The sequence below is a fragment of the Mastomys coucha genome, unplaced genomic scaffold (assembly GCF_008632895.1).
Source record: "Mastomys coucha isolate ucsf_1 unplaced genomic scaffold, UCSF_Mcou_1 pScaffold15, whole genome shotgun sequence".
NCBI classification, from domain to species: domain Eukaryota; kingdom Metazoa; phylum Chordata; class Mammalia; order Rodentia; family Muridae; genus Mastomys; species Mastomys coucha.
In genome coordinates this window covers 76,926,088-76,944,775 of record NW_022196897.1, presented here as the reverse complement: position 1 = coordinate 76,944,775, position 18,688 = coordinate 76,926,088, and the positions used below count along the sequence as shown (strand labels likewise).

Here is an 18,688-nt window from a genome sequence, read left to right as displayed (position 1 = left end):
GAATTGAACTCAGGACCTCTGGAAGAGCAGTCAGTGCTCTTAACCTCTGAGCCATCTCTCCAGCTCCCCTACTGGATTCTTTGCCAGAATCATGACTTGGTTTTACTTTTTTATACATTTAGATTTTCCCTTAGTGGATAAATGAACAACTACATGACTAATCATTTGGGAAAAGGAATTTATAAATGAATTTTCTTCATAAAGAGTCTAGACATGGGGCTGGAGAGATGGCTCAGTGGTTAAGAGCACCGACTGTTCTTCCAGAGATCCTGAAGTTCAATTCCCAGCAACCACATGGTGGCTCACAACCATGTGTAATAGGACCTTATGCCCTCTTCTGGTATTTCTGAAGAGAGCAATGGTGTACTCATATACATAAGATAAATACATCTTTAAAAAAAAAAGTCTAGATATGATAACAGATGTAAACACTGTTGACTACACTCTCTTACCTGAATACAATCCATAGCCAATTCTTCTTTAACTCTCAACAAAATTTTTTGGCCAGGCAGTGGTGGCATACGCCTTTAATCCCAGCACTTGGGAGGCAGAGGCAGGCAGATTTCTGAGTTAGAGGCCAGCCTGGTCTACAGAGTGAGTTCCAGCACAGCCAGGGCTACACAGAGAAACCCTATCTCAAAACAAAACAAAATAAAACAAACAAAACAAAAAAGAAAAAAATTATGTGTATGATTGCTTTGCCTGCATGAATATCCATGGCTTCCTGGAAGCCAAAAGGTCCCAGAGGCTAAGGATTTTGAATCACAGGGTTTGACTGACCATAGTTGGCCTCAAACTGAGATCCACTTGCCTCTGCCTCCTGAGTATTAGGATTAAAGACGCTCATTACCAGGACCAGCTATTTAACTTATTTTAAACTGTGTGCTAGGCTAAAACATGAAGACTGCTCTAAAAATCAGAAAACAATGTCAGTCAAACTTGACTAAAAAATTCCACTATTTTTAGTAAAAACTATTTTTTGTAAAAACAGGAACATGTCTAAAAGACATATTAAGTCAGCTATAGAGCAGTTGTTTTTTTTTTTTTTTTCAAGACAGTTTCTCTGTGTAGCTCTGGTTGTCCTGGAACTTACTCTGTAGACCAGGCTGGCCTCGAACTCAGAAATCTGCCTGCCTCTGCCTCCCAAGTGCTGGGATTAAAGGCGTGTGCCACCACCGCCCAGCGCTATAGAGCAGGTTTTTTTTTTTTTTTTTTTTTTTTGGATTTTTGAGACAGGGTTTCTCTGTATAGCCTGGCTGTCCTGGAACTCACTCTGTAGATCAGGCTGGCCTTGAACTCAGAAATCCGCCTGCCTCTGCCTCCCAAGTGCTGGGATTATAGAGCAGTTTTAAAGGCTTTCTTTTTTTTTAAGATTTTATTTTTATTTATGTATATGTGAGTATGTTTGTACGCATTTGCATGGGGGTGCCCACAAAAACCAGGACAGGGAGTTAGATCCCTTGGAGCTGGAGTTACAGGCAATTGTGAGCTATATGACATGGGTGCTGAGAACTGAACTCAGGTCCTCTGGAAAAGCAGTATGTGCTCTTCTCCACTCTCTAGCCCCATTTTTGTTTTTCTGACACAGGATCTCATGTAGCACATTTTGGCTTTAAACTTGTTATCCATCCAAGTTTAGCTTTGATCATCATATGGTCTTCCTGCCTCCACCTCCCAAGTACTAGGATTAAGGCACACACTACCACGATGGAGGGGAATTGGGCTGCAAGTAACTGGTGAAGTATATATATGTCTATCAAACATGAAGATTTGGTTTCAGTTCTCCAAGAATGCAAAAATACAAAAAAAGGCTAAATGGGTAAAGCACTTGCCATTAAAGCCCTAGGATCAGAGTCTAGATTCCCTGCACCTGCTCAACAGTTAAGATTTAATACTGCAACACTGCCTCCACATTCTACACCCCATGGCAAGCTGTGTAACTAGACCAGCTGAATTGGTCACACACTCTGCCTTTATAAATAAGAGGGACAACTACTGTGGAAGACACTCAATACATTAACTTCTAGCTTTCATATGCAAACATGTACAAGCACCAGCCGAAAAATCCAAAAACCCAAAGTACTTACCCACAGTTGTTGACAGCCATAAGATTAGATACAAGCACAAAGGGATATGTCAACATACTGACAAAGAACTGTAAAACAGCAAGACAGCTGAGTTAGTAAACCATTCTCAGTTAACTTCATCTCTCTCCTTTGCTCAGAGGCCTAGTGCTAGAATGCCCCAATATTCCGACAGCAGTCCTGCATCCTCAGCAACCTCAGAATGCTTTTACATAGTTCCAGCTAGAGGTGCCTCTTTTGCCCCAATATACTTCTATATCTAGCATTTATCAAAATGTCAGAAGATTCTTCTTATCCTAGGTTTGGGCTCTCATTCAAATAAAAGTGAACTACTTATTGAGGAGAAAAAGTTTTAAACTAATACAAATAAAGTGCTTCAAAGTACCCTGAAGAAAATACAAAGACAACGACAAGACAACAACAAAGACAAGAAAATCTCAAAGAAAACAGGAAGTGCCTTAGAAGTCCACGTTTAGCGCCTCAGAAGCCCACTTTTAGCTGGTGTGATGATGAATGCTGGCCATCCCACTACGTGGGAGGCTGACGCAGTTTTCCAAGGCAGATGGTATGGCTCAGAGTTACAAGGAAAGTACTTGTTGCCATGCTGATGACCCCAGTTCAACCCTCAGAACTCACACAGTGGATGGAGAACTGACTCTCCAAAGTCCTCTTACCTCTACATGCATGCCTTGGCTCCCACAACACAAAATAAATGTGTGAGTACAAAGGGTGCAGTTCTCTAAGTGTGATGTGAAAGATACAATGTCCCTACTCCCCCAGGAAAGCTAAGTAACACAAAACGACCTGGGGCAAATGCTGCTGTGAGGCAGCAACTGTATTATTACCATTGACAAAGAGTAATGTGTTTGATGGAGATTTCCAGGGAGACATCTAGCAGCTTTAAAACAATGATCAAACAGTTCAGATTTATAAGCAAAAAGCAGAAAAAACCTAACTGCTCCTAGAAAATTAGAAACTTACTCCTGTGACAGCTTGGGAATAACTTTTCATTTCATTCATGGTAGAAACCTAAAACAGGAAAAGAGCCTATCAGAATGAATCATATACAAATCAGATAGTAAGTTAAAATTCACAAGCACACTAATAGATTGTATTTCTAAATTAACAGCCTGATAGCATGAAAATGAAGTTTAAGAATAAAATCAAATTTCTGAGTTCGAGGCCAGCCTGGTCTACAGAGTGAGTTCCAGGACAGTCAGGACTACACAGAGAAATCCTGTCTTGAAGAGAAAAAAAAAAAAAGAATAAAAACAAAATACTTATATGATGATATAAAAAAGTGGCAGTAAAGGCCGGGTGTGGTGGTGCATGCCTTATACCAGCACTTGAGAAACAGATGCAAGTTCAGGTTAGCCAGGCTGCATAGTTCAGACCCCACCTCAACAAAAAATTGCCAGTCAAGACTACTGATATACTAAAACTCTATCAAAGATTTCCAAATGGGTTGTCCTCATCAATCAATCAATATTGACAAATTCTTATCACACTATGATGGACTAGGAAGAAATATACTCTTATCAATATTTGGAAAAACAAAAAATTGTGTTGGCTAACAGGTTCCACACCATAGAAAAAAGCCTGTGGGAGGTCTTATTTACAGTATACATAAGACATAACTCAGACTCTCAAAACCTCTCAGGCTAAGATTTCTAGGAGCCCCTTCAATACCCCAGAAGAAGTGGGAAACTTCCAAATATACCAAACAACTATTCTCTATCTTGTGTGCTCTAAAGTTAGGCATCAGGAAAAAAAAAATTGTGAAGCCCTGACAATATCAGGGGTAGATCCATGAGCAAACTCAGTCAGACTTGAGGGAATTTCTAGGTGTATCCCTCTATAGGAAATAGCATGACCATGCCATCAGCCTTTGAAAACTCAAATAATAGTTTTTACTGTATAATGTTCTGTCTGGCATATAACAAGCTATCATCTTGTTTTCTGTAATTTCTTACAGCTAAAATGGCTGCCAGTGAATACAAAGAAAGCCTTCACCAGCATATCTTATTAAAGTCATAACCTACCCCACTGTCCAATGCATAGGTATTGATGAGATAAGCCAGTGAGTTACACAGCCACAAGGAAATGATGTCACCTAGGAGGCGAGGAATGAGACCCCTATATGAAGACACAGTAAATAAAAAATTATGATCAATGAAACAGTCTATTCATTATGAACACTTCTCATAATCTAAATGCCAACCTATAATGACTTTTATTGATACTTTAAAAATAGAAGCCAACTATAACCCTCTGACCAGTGGCCAACGACTCACTTTACTATTAATAACTATAACAGGGAAGGCCAAAGATTTGCAAGATGCTGTGCAGAAGAGATTTAACATGGTTTTACTAAACTGTTTGACACTCAAATTTGGCAGGGCAAAAGAGGAGGGAAAAAAGTCAAGTGAAAATGATTCAAACACAGAGATAGCAAAAGAGTGTTGCCAGAGGTTAGGTTCTTGAAGCATGAAACCCTAAGCTTGACTCCCCAGTACTATACAAACAGAGTGTAGTGGCCTACACCTGTAACTCCAGCACTCAGTTCTAGTACTCAGTAGACAGAGGCAGGAGGAGCAGGAAGGAGTTCAAGGTAATCCTTTGCTATGTAGCCAGTTCAAGGCCTGGAACATATGAAACTATGTCTTAAAAAATAAAAACAGCTGGGCAGTAGTGGCACATGCCTTTAATCCTAGCACTTGGGAGGCAGAGGCAGGCAGATTTTTGGGTTCAAAGCCAGCCTGGTCTACAGAGAATTCCAGGACAGAGAAACCCTGTCTTGAAAAAAACAAAATTAGGGCTAGAAAGATGGCTCAGAGGTTAAGAGCACTGACTGCTCTTCCAGAGGTCCTGAGTTCAAATCCCAGCAACCACATGGTGGCTCACAACCACCCATAATGAGGTCTGATGCAAGCGGGGCCGACCAGAGTGAACAGAGTCCTAAATTCAATTCCTAACAACCACATGAAGGCTTACAACCATCTGTACAGCTACAGTGTACTCATATACATAAAATAAATAAATCTTTAAAAAAAAACAAAATTAATTAATTAATTAAAATAAAAACAAACAAAAACCCATTGACATTCACTTGCTGCATGCCAATGCTTGTAAATGGTAGAGCTGGTATTTAAACTCCACACTTCAGTCTGCAAGGTAATGTTCCCACTGTTCCATATTGTCCCATGAAGTCACCTAGACCCAGAAACACAAGTTTGTCTTATGTAGCCTAGGCTGGGCTCAAACTTGCTATGCATCTAAGGATAACCTTGAACTCCTTATCCCCTCTCTTACCTCTGCCTCTTGAGTACCAGGATTATAGGTATTGTCCAGAATGCTTAGGGACTGAACTCAAAGCTTCTTGTATGCTAAGCAAGCACAGTACGAACTCAACTATATTACAGGCTTATCAATGTTTTCTTTAAAATAAGACTAGGGGCTGGAGAGATGGCTCAGTGGTTCAGAGCACTTACTGTTCTTGCTAAAGATCCTAGTTTAGTTACCAGTACCTACACAGTAGCTCACATCTGCCTGTAATTCTAGTTACAAAAGATCTGATTCTCTCTCCTGACCTCTGCTGGCATTGCATGCACATAACACACACACATACACCTGGAAACACACACACACACAAATTTAAAATTAGACTAATGATAAGCTATCTTTTCTATTTGTCAGAGTATTTATGATACTCAAAAAATAAAATAAAATAAAATAAAATAAAATTAGGGGCTAGAGAGATGGCTTATCCAGAGGACCCAGGTTTGATCCTAGCCTCATAGAGGCTCACAACCATGTGTGACTCAAGTTCTAGGGGGCTCTGACACCATGTTCTGGCCTCCACACATGGTGGCCTCTGCACATACATGCAATCAAAATACCCATACACATAAAATACCAATTAAAGGGCTGGAGAGATGGCTCAGCGGTTAAGAGCACTGACTGCTCTTCCAGAGGTCCTAAGTTCAAATTCCAGCAACCACATGATGGCTCACAACCATGTCTAATGCGATCCACTGTCCTCTGCTGATGTGTCTGAAATCAGCGATAGTGTACTCACATATATAAAATAAATAAATCTTTAAAAAATACCAATTAAAAAAAAGAAAAAGAAATCTGGACCTAGTAGTATATAGCTCAGTGGTGGAGTATGCGCAAAGACCTGTGTTTTATTTCTAGTATCAATCAATCAAAAAAGGACCATATTATTGCCCATAGTAAATTTTTGTTAGTCAAGTATAGTAGTTTAAGCTCTTCCAAAGTCAAACCTTGCAAATACTTATTTTCCTAGTGTAATAAAAATACATTTATAACTTTTCCATTTTTTTAAAAATTAGTTTTCTCATTTTACTAACTTTATCATAAAAGAACTTATTATAAAGGTATAAACCTCAAATATTTACTAAAAAAGCAAAGAAATTAGACATGGTGTTGAATAACTTTAATCCTAACATTTGAGAGGCAGAAACAGGTAATTCTCTGTGAGCCTGAGACACTATCTCAAAGACAAAATAAAACAAACAAAAAAGCAAGGCCTGATCCAATGGCTCAGCAGGTTAAGGCTCTTGTCACCGTGCCTGTCAGCTCAAATTAAATTTCTGGAACCCATACATGGAAACAGAAAATTGATTCTCCCAAGTTGTCCCAAGTTGTTCTACACATGCACACAGAGGTAGAGGTGCAGAAGGAACAGGAATTCAAAGTCATCCTCATCCAGTTTGAGGTCAGTCAAACTGTGAGCTAGGAGAGACACTGCTTTAAAAAAAAAAAATCACATTCCAAACATATAAAAGAGCTGGAAAAAAATGGAGGTATAGGATCTTTACAATGAGAAATTTAAGCCAGTAGATGTCTGTAAATAGCTTATCGTAAAGTAAACCCTGGGAGAACATTTATCCCCACAAATTAAATAAAGACCCATTGCCTTATTATCAAGAAAGCTTTTCTACTAACACAAAAATCATTTATAGGTAAACCCAACATTTACTCACGCAAAAAATCCTGCGATGCCTTCTTCCCGGTAGATGGTTACTATGGAGTCATACAGTCCACTAGGCAACAATAAAAGGTAAAGGCCATTAAGATCACTTGAGCTATGAGAAGGGAGTTTCATTAACTACCTGTCCACTCACTATAAACAGAGTTTCATATAGCTCAAGTCAGCCTAAATTTATTAAGTAGAGGCAGACCCTGAACTCCTGCCTGCAGTTTCCAAAGTGGCCAGAGACCATAGGTATATCTCACAGCACCTAGTTAATAATCACTTTTGATAAATCAATTTTATAACTCTCTTTCCCCACAAATTTCTAGCACTGGTTGAGTCTTGTAAAGTAGTTAAATTCCATTACAAAAATTAAGCTATTATGGCTGGAGAGATGGCTCAGTGGTTAAGAGCACTGGCTTCTCTTCCAGGGGACCTGGTTTCAATTCCCAGGATCTACATGGCAGCTCACAACCCTCCGTAACTCAAGTCTCAGGGGATCTGATGTTCTCTTCTGACTCTGTGTATCAGGCATGCATGAGGTGCAGACACACAAAACATCCATACACATAAAAAAAGGTGAAACAATTAACTGCAAAGGGGTAGTAGCCAGAAGGCAGTGGCACATGCCTTGAATCTCAGCACTTGGGAAGCAGAGGCAGCCAGATCTCTGTAAATTTGAGGCCAGCCTGGTCTACCAAGTGACAGCCAGGGCTACATAGAGAAACTCTGTTTTAAAAAAACCAATAAAATAAATATAAATAAATAAATATATAAATAAATAAGAGAGGGAGAGAGAGACAGACAGACACAGAGACACTGACTATGCAGGGTGTGTAGAGAGACACTGGTTGACTATGAAGGGTGTGGTATATACAGTTCAGAGAACATTTGGCTTCAACTGCCCTACCTTGTAGTCTGTGGTTCTTGGGTAGGTTCCTAACTTAGCTTAAGCCTATTTTCTCATATTTTAGTACTTTTAGTATAGGTCAAATGACACAACAGTATGAATTTGTTCTGTAAATGCTGAAGAACCATAAAAATATAAAGTAGTAATGCTTTCTTGTTGCTTTAACACATTTTCTTGAGTAGTTAAAATCAGAATGGGCTGGAAAGATGCTTGGTGCTTAAGAACATTTGCTGGTCTTAAAGGAACCTAGGTCAGTTCCCAGAACCTAAATGGGGACTCAATTGTTGCTAACTCTAGTTCCAGGGTATCTGACACTTGAAGAGTAAGGCCTTCATGGATAATGAATACATGTGGTGCACATACAGACAAGCAGGTGCATATATAATAAATCATAAAAAAGAAAAACAAGACCCAAACACTTACCAGTACTTAGACTCTCTGCCGATAAACTGTACCATAGACCTCAGAGTGATCACTGTAGAATAGAGACAAGACTAAAAATTTTAGAGTCAGTAAGGCAGCATAGCTGGTGAAGATGCTTTCTGACAAGCCCTACAACCTAAGTTTGATCCTCAGAATCCTTGTACCAGAAAAAGAAAATGGATTCCCAACTGTCCTCTGACCTCCACACATATGCCATGGAAGGCCTGCCCCTCCTCTACCAAAATAAATAGAAAATAAATTCTTTTTGATTAAAATAAAATCACACCAACTATGTTGAGATTTATTTTGATAATCCTACACATTTTGTTTTGTTTTTGTTTTTTTAATCTAAAGACACTATCTGGAAAAAGATAGTGATGCAGGTAAACAAAGAACATAAAGGCAGAGCCCTCTAGTCAATGCTCACCCTAAACTACCAAAATGTCCAATAAGGATCAAGCTATAGAATAAAGAAGTGAAGGGCTGGAGAGATGGCTCAGTGGTTAAGAGCACTGACTGCTCTTCCAGAGGTCCTGAGTTCAATTCCCAGCAACCACATGGTGGGATGGCTCACAATCATCTGTAATAGAATCCAATGCCTTCTTCTGATGTGTCTGAAGACAACTACTGTATACTCACACATATATATATATATATATATATATATATATATATATGAGTACTCATATATATATTTATTTATTGTGTATATATATACACAATAAATATATATATTGTATATATATATACATATATATATATACACACACAATAAATAAATATATCTTGAACAGCCAAAAAAAAAAAAGAAGTGAGATTACTTTATACTATCAACTGCAAACATACCGTGGAAGGGATGTGTAATGAGGGTAGCAGCAGAACGAGCAATCATCTCTCGAGTTGTCTAGAAACAATCAAAGCATACTTCTGAAATCTAAGTAAATGCCATTTCTATTCCTATAAACACAGGACAGGGAAAAGGACTAGGCACTGAAGCTTTCCTGTTTTAGAGTCAGGAAGCTAGCTCCAATGGAATTAATGTCATATTTTGCCATTTCATTACACCTCTCATGAATTTCAACCTGTTTTCCCCAATTCTATACACAAGACAAAAATATCAGAAAGCACACATACACCCCACATAATACCCACCCCCCCAAAGAAACAGCGAGGGTTACCAGTTTTAATAAACTTACCAGAGCTGGAATCATTCATTCGTTCATTTGGCAGTAGTTAAGAATTGTTCTAGGGCCTCACCCATGCTAGATTAGTGCTCTACTAACAAGCTATATTCCTGGTCCTCTTTCTACTTTCTTCATGCAGTCTGTCTCATTGTCTAGGCTGGCCTTGAGATACTCTGTAGCCCAAGCAGGCCTTAAAGTTCTGCTCCTTCTGCTTCAACCTCCCAAAGTAACTGGGATTACAGGCCTGAGGCCTCAGGTCTAGATTAGACATGAATTTGGATTATTTACTTTCTCTCACAATGACAGGTTTCAAAGAAGCTGGTATCTACACTAGAGAGATGTTAGGCTTTAGATATATGCCAACATGTTAGGGACACCAACTCTGCAAGTGTGGTGCCTCAGAGCATCTATTGTAAGTTATCTTTTTAGTCTAGGAATCTAAATTTTATTAAATCTGGGAAATGCTCTAAGCTAAGCTACTGCTCCAGCCTTAGAGTTGTTCCGAAGCCAAGCATGGGGAAGACAAACAAGTGACAGGTATATTTCAGCTGTAGAGTAATACCACAAAAGTATTTCGGGACAAATAAGAACCAACTGTAAAATTTCTGTGTGCTGGGTATGGTGTACGCTTTAATCCTAGCCCTCTGTTTGGATCTCTGAGATTGAGGCCAACCTTATCTATAGAGGGAGTTCTAGGCCACCCAGGGCTACATAATAAGACCCTGACTCAATAAAATAACAAAAAGATAAAAATACAAAAATTAACTTGCTACATATTTTCAACATTCTAGAAGACTTTCCTAGAATGTGGTATATTCCTGCAATTCCACACTGGGGAGAGGAAAGATGCCTAAGTGCTCTTCCAGAGGACCTAGGTTTGGCTTCTAGCACCTACACAGCAGTTCCCAACTCTCTGTAACTCCAGTTCCAAAAAATACTCTTCTGGCCTCTGCAGGTACCAGGCAGGCATACAAACAGGTAAAACACCCACACACATAAAAAAGAATAAATGTAAAAATTGCCTCAGCCTTAATAACAGAGTAAGTAGCACCTTTTCCCAATAGGAGGCCAAGCTCTTCTTTTGGGTTAGTAGACAAGAAACCCAATTAAACTGAAGATTTTTTTCTTTTCACTTAGGAATAGATGTGGAAGCACAGGATGCATGATCCTGGCTCAATCACATGGGGTAAATTTATCTCTTACCTCTTTGATAACTCGGTCAAAGGACGATGAACCTTCTTTTGGTGCAGTTACAGATCCTAAATCCTGGAAATCAAAAGCGAAGACAGAAATCTTGATGGTTTTAAATAGAAGTCTTCCAACTCCTGGCCACCCCGTAAGATACCAAATCACTGAGATGAAAGGAAAAAGCCTTGGCTTTTCTCCTGGGGAGGGTCAAACAGCAGGAGTTTGCCACAGTCAGGGATTCACATAGAAAGCTTCAACATACCTCGGGTTTCTCGCACTCCTGGTAATGCTACAGAAGACACAGAAATGAAGGATAATTAGAGCTATAAATGTGTCCTGTTACAGAGGTATTGACAGAAAGTGAGAAGCATTGATTTCCTTCTGAAAAACTCCTAATTTTTACTCCACATTAATCAACTGGACATAAATATCTCTAAGGTGGTATTATTACAAAGTTGAAGATCTAGGTTACTAAGCCCAGGATAACCTTGAACACATGGTAATTCTTCTGCCTCAGCCATCCAAGTCTTGGCATCCCACAGGTGGGCATTGCCATGCCTGGTTTGTTTTTTAAGATAGGGCTTCATGTAATCCAGGTTAACTTTAACCTTTAAGAAGCCAAGAATGGCCTTGAACTTCTGATGCTTCTGCTTCTGCTTCCCAAGTGCTGGGGCAGAACCCAGGGCTTTGTACATGCCAGACAACACTCTACCAACTGAGTCACTCACCACCCCCACCTATCCCTACCTCAATTTAAGTTTTTGGTTCCATCCCCAGTAGTGCAAAGAAAAACAAGGTGGCAGGGTAGAATTAACAATCACAACTAAACCCCCAAGTATATTATTTACTAAATATATCTATTTAATAGGAAATTGTTAAAACCGCTGTGCTAGTCTTCTCATGGAAAAAGCAGAAATACCAAATTAAGGCAAGATTCTTTTTTCACACGATGAAGAACACAGAATTGATACTCAGTTTGAGTATCACCCCACTTTCCTCGTTATGTGACTGCTTCTAAAATAAGCAAGATGGGGGCTGGAGAGATGGCTCAGTGGTTAAGAGTACTGACTGCCCTTCTGAAGGTCCTGAGTTCAATTCCCAGCAACCACATGGTGGCTCACAACCATCTGTAATGGGATCTGATGCCCTCTTCTGAAGATAGCAACAATGTACTCATATATATATAGTAAATAAATAAATCTTTAAAAAAAAAAAGATTTAAAATAAGTAAGATGGTTTTTTCTTCTGGAGAAGAGAATGTGACTTATAAAACCCCAGATTATATTACAAGAAAAAATATGGCTTCTGGTATATTTTAGAAATAGAAAATATATTCAGGAGGCAGAGGCAGGCAGGTCTCTATGAGTTTGAGGTCAATTTGGTCTACATAGTAAATTTCAAGCCAGTTAGGGCTGCATAGGAAAATAGAAAATGGGCTAGAACATAAAAGGGCCCAACAATTTCAAGCATAGTAGATAATTAGCTTTATTATTTTCTTTGCCTTTTTCTCTTTCCCTTTCTTTGAAACAGGTATCCTAGCCAATATAACCTTGAACTTTTACTCCTGCCTCTACCTGCTTATAGGCTTGCTAGACCATGCCTCTGTTTCATTTTCTAGTCTTACAGGATAAAAGAAGAGGCAACACTTTTTTTTTTTTTTTTTTTTTTGGTAAAAAGAATTACTGCTGGATGCAGTCACATACACCTTTAATTCTAGCATTCAGGAGGCAAAAGGAAAAGAATATCTGCGTATCTGTGCATTGGAGTCTAGCTGTATCTACACAGAGAGCTCCAGGACATCGAAGACCACAGAGAAAGACGCTTTTTTAACCCCACCCTCCCATGCCCAAGAAGTCTCCTCAGCCCCTAGGCTTGTACAACACAGACACCTGACAGTCAATGATGCTAACCATCCTAGGGTCTCCTAGCTGAATGTGGCTTAGGGATTATAGTAGGTAACAATGCTTTATGTGTTGTTAGGCAGGATATGAGAATGCATTAAGACTCATGGGACATGCCTGTAACATGGGTAGAAGGCTCAAGAACCCACTAGTCTGGGAACATATTCCTTTGAAGACATCCTACAACCCACTGCTTCCCCTCTATCCATAGCTGTTCAGGCTTCTTTGCACATCTGGGTCTACAGATGTCTCCTAGACCAACTGCTACCTACATGTGTGTGTGTCCATGGGACCTCAGATAGCTCAGCACCTTCAAGCTAGGTTCTTGTCATGAGGACCTGGAATGTCACATCAGTAGCTGCCTTCTGTATACAATATAATACCCAGCCCCTGAAAGGCTGCAGGGCACAAAGTGATGAAATGCTAACCATGGTTCTGGTTCATGGTTCCAGGCCTATCCAGGAAGGTGTTCAGGATGCTGAAATATGATAAAAATTACAATAGTGGTCAAAAAGAACTCAGGAATTGCTCACTTCAGCTGGGTCATTAAAGTATATAAAATCTCTAGAAGTGTTCCTAACCCATAAAGTACCTTTTACAATGTGGACAAGGCAACAGCTTCTACAACTCCTTCAGCTTCAGGTACTCTAAAAAGGGTGCCCAACACCCTGTGCAAACCAGTATGTGAGCCCAGGTGGCTGGATACAGACATTATGCAAAAGGCCAAGCTGCCTAGGTACTGCAGCATTTCACCACTTTGAGTGCTTGGAAACAAACCTAAGTCAAATGGGACCACCATCTGCAGAAGCTACAGGAGGCCCTGGCCAGCCTGCACAATATGCCTGAGACCACTTTTCTTGCCATGACTACTCTCCATGCCACCAACCTCCACCATCTGGCACCAGGACCAGAGATCCAGCATACAGCAAGGTGTGTATAATCGGAGGAACCCTGCTTGAGGGATTTGGGCTCAGACCATACTCCATTGTAGCATGGAGCCCTAGGACTGATATTTCCAAAAACATTTTACTACCTGCATTGATCAGTTTTATTTTTTTAAACTGAATAAGCCTTGAACTCCTGATCCCCCTTCCCTCTACCCGCTAACTGCTAGGATTCCAAGTACTATGTACAGCAGCAGCTCTTGCTTCTTTTCAATACTTATAGTAAATGTGTCACTAAGCTAATATTAGAAATTTAAAAAATGACTCCAGAAAAAATGTTTTAATCAGCTTTCTTCCTCTGCAATAAATCAATAAACAAAAAATAAAAAAAGTTTAAAAAATAAACTGTATAGTATCTAATTTCTCCTCAGAATCTGTTTTAAAGGAAGAAGGTCAGATATATCAAGAACAATTACTTCAACCAGCATGAATTTCCTGTTTCTTGGGGAAAAGTAGGTATTTCACGAAAGAGTTTTCAAGACAGGCATATGGGCATGCACTTTTAATTTCTGCACTCAGAAGGTAAATCATATTCAAGGCCAGCCCAGGCTACTAAGCAAGACTGAGGCCAGTCTATGTTTCATAGAGAAATTCTGTCTTGAATTATTCAGTTAACCAATAAAGAGAAAATGTCTTTCAAGAGAAAGAGATGCCATGCCAGGGTTATAAGTTCATCTTTGAAATTGCTCTTTATAGTGGAATAAACTGTGCATAAAAGGTAGCCAAAATATATGAGGACATTAATTGATTTTCTCTTACCTGTAAAACTTTACCATGAACCACAGTTCCAAGGACTCCTGAACACAGTCTTGGAGTTAAGCCTGTGAACAACCCACGCTTCCCATCGATGCTTGCAATGTGCTGAGCTAAGAACACAAATCAGAGATTTAGGTTCTAGTCCAAAAACAAGATTACAAAAAAATTTCAAGGCAGCATGCCTTCTATGTATTTTCTTTTAGTAACTAGCCTTCAATGTCAACCATTCCAGATAAATCAAAGGCACCTACCATAGCAAAAGAGGCCAGGAAGCTGACATACTTGTCGCCCAAAAATATTTCGTCCTATTGTTGGAGGAAGAGGCTCATATCCCACCTTTAAAAACAAAGGCATGCATCAACATTAAGCAACGCTCAGGAATACTTTGGCTACAAGGTCTTGAAAAAAGAAAACCAGGCTCAAATTTGTTTGATGCTGAGATAGATCCCATGTCCATCCTTATGCTCAATGCCAGCAAGCTACCTCGTTAGCCCCACAATTTTTACAAATAAAAATTCGGTTTAGGTTTTTTAAGTCATTGATGAAATATCATCCTTATCAATCTTTTGCTCTGTTGAAAGATTAAGACTGGGTTCAATAAACTCCAATTTGCCCTTTGAGTTGAGTCTATAGAGTAAGCCATGTAACTAAGATTATTAGACTGAAAATAGAACAAGGAAGCCATTGTATCAGGAAAGCCTAGTTTACCGGATAAGGCTGACAAATATTTTTTACAACATTTTTCATATTTGAACAAAATAAAATATTCACTGAGCCAGCATCAAATGCCTACGTATATGGCTAACTAGACAACAAAGGCAAATGCATACAGCTGGGTAATTCACTTACAAAAAGAATTACAAGTTAGGTTCATGTTAAATATATAGACTCATTAGCAATATACAGAAAGTCATAAAAATTAATGATTGCCATTTTATTTGTACAATATATTCAGGGATTATAGTGCCAAAGGGACACTGGAGATAAAAAAATTCAGGGCAGTTTGGGCTCTACTGTTGCAATTCTTCTATTTGTGCTCCCCCTCTGAACTCACTGAAAGTGCTACCATGCAACTTTCAAAGCAGTATATTTGGGAATTTCATCAACCTCCTGAGATACTTGGCAACACACAAGATATTGTGAAATCAGAATTTAGGATATTGAATGGTTGAGGCAAGAGCACTGAATGTCACTAAAAACACTGTCCTTTGAGAACTATTGAGTACTGGGTTCATACATGTACTGCAAAATGCTGTCAATTCTGTTTTAAACACAGATTTCACCTTTTGCAATTCAACATTTACACTAAAATCTTCTGAACTTCTATTAGTCAACTTAGCAACAATTTGTATGAATAACAATTCAAAAATGAAGTCCATTCTAGAGTCTTGCTTTTTTTTTTTTTTTTCAGAATGGTAAACACGGAGGACAGGGATTCTAAAGCCTGCTTCCTTCCAGGAAACAATGTATGAGGTATGTCAACCCTCAATCAATGCTTAAAAAAATGGCCTGCTCCTTATGGTGAAAGTTAGAAAAGGAATTGAAAATTCTATCACCAGCTAAAAGTAGGCCCCTTACCCATGAACATAAATGACCACTTTAGAAATATTTTATAGCAGACTGGAAAGATTGGAAAGGGAGGCAAGACATCCGGGGGTTTGATGTTACATTTAAACTCGTCAACGTGATCAAACAGAACTGATTTCCAGCTCCGACCAACGTGATTTTCATTGTCATAAACCACATGGGCTACTGTGAAAGCGCTCAATGGATCCCTAGGAAATCTGACTTCATTATCACTTCTCAATGCGCTCCTTGTGTATATCCGGGTATCTGGTGTTAAAATCTCTGAACGGGAATAGAAGTAGAGACGGCAAAATAGAAAAACCGAATAAAAACAATAAGATGTTGGCTTTCCTAGAATTTTAAAATTGTCCTTAGATGAGTTATTTCACGTCTCCAGTTTGAGATATTTCGCCGAGGTGGAGTGAACGAGGTGAGGTGAATGCCAATATCAGAAGGGCGACAAGAAAAGGGTTGGGAAGCCCTCGGTGGCAACCGGCCAGGATCAGGAAAGGAAAAACAAAGTTGAGAAGAGTCCCCGGCTAGGGAAGGCCAGGGTGGCAGTTGGCTGCGGAAAGGGAGCGGGCCTGCCGGGGGCGAGCCTCGGGATGTTTCCGAAAGGGGCCGCGAAGCCGTGGAAGTTGTTCCTGAGGGGAGAGAAGGTCAGCATCTCGAGAGGGGGAAGGCCTGGGACGCAGAGCCAACCCACAGGCGCAGAGGGCGGTGGCGACCTGACAGGACGCCGGCGGGGAAGGAAAGGGCGACGACTCATACCTGGATGAGCAGTTTCACGTACATGAGCGGCTGGGACAGGATGGTGAGACCGGAGCCCAGGAGCACCTGACTGGCCGCGTCCGCCATGATGGCACCCGCGGACGGACGGACGGACAGACGGAGTCACCAAGCGACACAGCCGGTTCCAGATCACGTGTCGGGGGCGCCGGCTTCACTGGCCCGCCCGCGGCGCGCCGCCCGCTTAGGCCCCGCCCACTGGCCCGCCCAAAGAAACGGCAGGCGCTCGCGAGGGGGCGCCTGGGGCGGGGCTTATGGGCGGGACGCGCATGCGTCTGGGCGTGGGCTCCTCGCGCCACTAGGCAAGGCGACTTCTCTTGCGCCTGCGCAAGCCGGAAGTGTCCGGAAGGAGTAGGGAGGGAATGGTAATGATGTGGTGGTGGTGGGGTGACCGTGACAGCAGAGGCAAGGTCAGAGAACTAGCAACTGGAAGAACTGAGTTATACTTCTATCCTCTTTCAGGCTTTGACGACGTGAAGTTCAGTGGGTGTTTTCCGTTAGAGTTGTCCTGTCTAATGACCAACAGATCCTGTCTGGCTTAACAATGAAATTCTGCAGGTTCCTCCTTTTGCGTGTACCACGAGCTCAGTGGTAGAGCACTTCCCAACATTCTTGGTTTCAGTCCTCAATACTGAAAATAAAAAGCAACAGCAACAAAATGTGCCCCCTCAGGGTCAGATGTGGCGGCACAGCCCTTAATCCAGCATTTGGGAGGCAGAGGCATGTGGATATGTGAGTTCAAGGCTAATCGGGTTTACATACTGGATACTGGGAAAGCCAGGGTGACATGAGGACATACTGTCAAAAAAATACTTTTTAAAAATGTCTTCTCTTGACTACTCGAAATTCATTTTATCTGTATTTCCTACCCGTTGCCTTGTAACACCTGTCACTGGGAAACTGTCTTTTCCAGTTGAGAGTGTCACCTCTGGGTTCAGGAACCGAGATGGCCTTTGTACACAATTTTTTCCCCAGTGCCTGGCATGTACCAGTGCTCAAGATTTATTGCACAGTTGAACAAATAGTTCAGTGCCAATCGGGCTACGCAGGCTATTAGAGGCAAAATGGAGAGAAGGCATTGCTCCAGCTCTGGTCCCCTTGTTCTGTACCAGACACCACTTAGTGCAGGCAGCGATAATGCAGAGAACGAACGAGGAACTGAAAAAAGAACCAAGTTTGGAATCTGGCTTTCCTTTTGCATCCATGTGTCACTTTCCTTTTTGAAGTTTTTAGTGTTTGTATCTAAATATAAGGACAACACAGCTAACCCTCTCAGGGTATTATTATGAACATTAAGTGAAGCTGTATATATGGAGTTTCTGAAAATTTTTGGTTGAAATACAGAAGTTAGGCCTAATATGGTCTTCTTTTTTTTTTTTTAATTTTCATTTATTTATTTATTTAATGTAAGTATACTGTAGCTGTCTTCAGACACTCCAGAAGAGGGCGCCAGATCTCATTACAGATGGTTGTGAGCCACCATGTGGTTGCTGGGATTTGAACTCTGGACCTTCAGAAGAGCAGTCAGTGCTCTTACCCGCTGAGCCATCTCTCCAGCCCCCTAATATGGTCTTCTATTCAGCCCAGAACTAGCTGATATGGGGAGGCAGTTTGTAGGTCAGGCACATGGGCTTTGAAGTCCAATGGACCTGATCCAAAGTCTACCTCACCAGTTACTGTATGACCTTCTGCAGGTCATCCCAACTCTTCAGAACTTTTAAGCAAATAAGTATAGTAATATCCACCTCAAAACATTATCTCTAAGTAATATGGACCTTGCCTGGCATACACATCAAAATGTAATAGTAAATGGTAGCTTTTTATTCTAATAAATTACACATTGCTCATAGGCCATTAGGAATGGTATTTGTGCATTGGTGGTGAAGGAAAAAAAATTCTGTCCTATTTGCCTGTGAGCAATGAGAGGCTTAGAGTGTCACGGGG

At 40.5% G+C, this 18,688-nt stretch overlaps 1 protein-coding gene and 1 long non-coding RNA gene across 2 annotated transcripts in view; one reads left to right on the top strand and one right to left on the bottom strand.

Annotated features, from left to right (window-relative positions):
- The window catches only part of Mtch2 (mitochondrial carrier 2), a 19,167-nt gene extending 2,211 nt beyond the window's left edge, over window positions 1–16,956 (bottom strand). The window contains exons 1-11 of the mRNA XM_031370917.1: window positions 16,727–16,956; window positions 14,641–14,725; window positions 14,393–14,499; window positions 11,051–11,077; window positions 10,804–10,866; window positions 9,263–9,320; window positions 8,417–8,468; window positions 7,094–7,153; window positions 4,127–4,220; window positions 3,066–3,113; window positions 2,088–2,155 (exon numbers count right to left, since the gene is read on the bottom strand). Coding sequence (XP_031226777.1) covers window positions 2,088–2,155; window positions 3,066–3,113; window positions 4,127–4,220; window positions 7,094–7,153; window positions 8,417–8,468; window positions 9,263–9,320; window positions 10,804–10,866; window positions 11,051–11,077; window positions 14,393–14,499; window positions 14,641–14,725; window positions 16,727–16,813 — 749 coding nt within the window. The 5' untranslated portion in view covers window positions 16,814–16,956. The remainder of the gene's footprint in view (window positions 1–2,087; window positions 2,156–3,065; window positions 3,114–4,126; window positions 4,221–7,093; window positions 7,154–8,416; window positions 8,469–9,262; window positions 9,321–10,803; window positions 10,867–11,050; window positions 11,078–14,392; window positions 14,500–14,640; window positions 14,726–16,726) is intronic.
- A 15-nt stretch (window positions 16,957–16,971) lies between these two features.
- LOC116090446 lies at window positions 16,972–17,580 on the top strand. Its single transcript, XR_004118682.1, has 2 exons — window positions 16,972–17,109; window positions 17,207–17,580. It is a non-coding gene; the product is annotated as an uncharacterized LOC116090446 (long non-coding RNA).
- The last annotated feature ends 1,108 nt before the right edge of the window (window positions 17,581–18,688 follow it).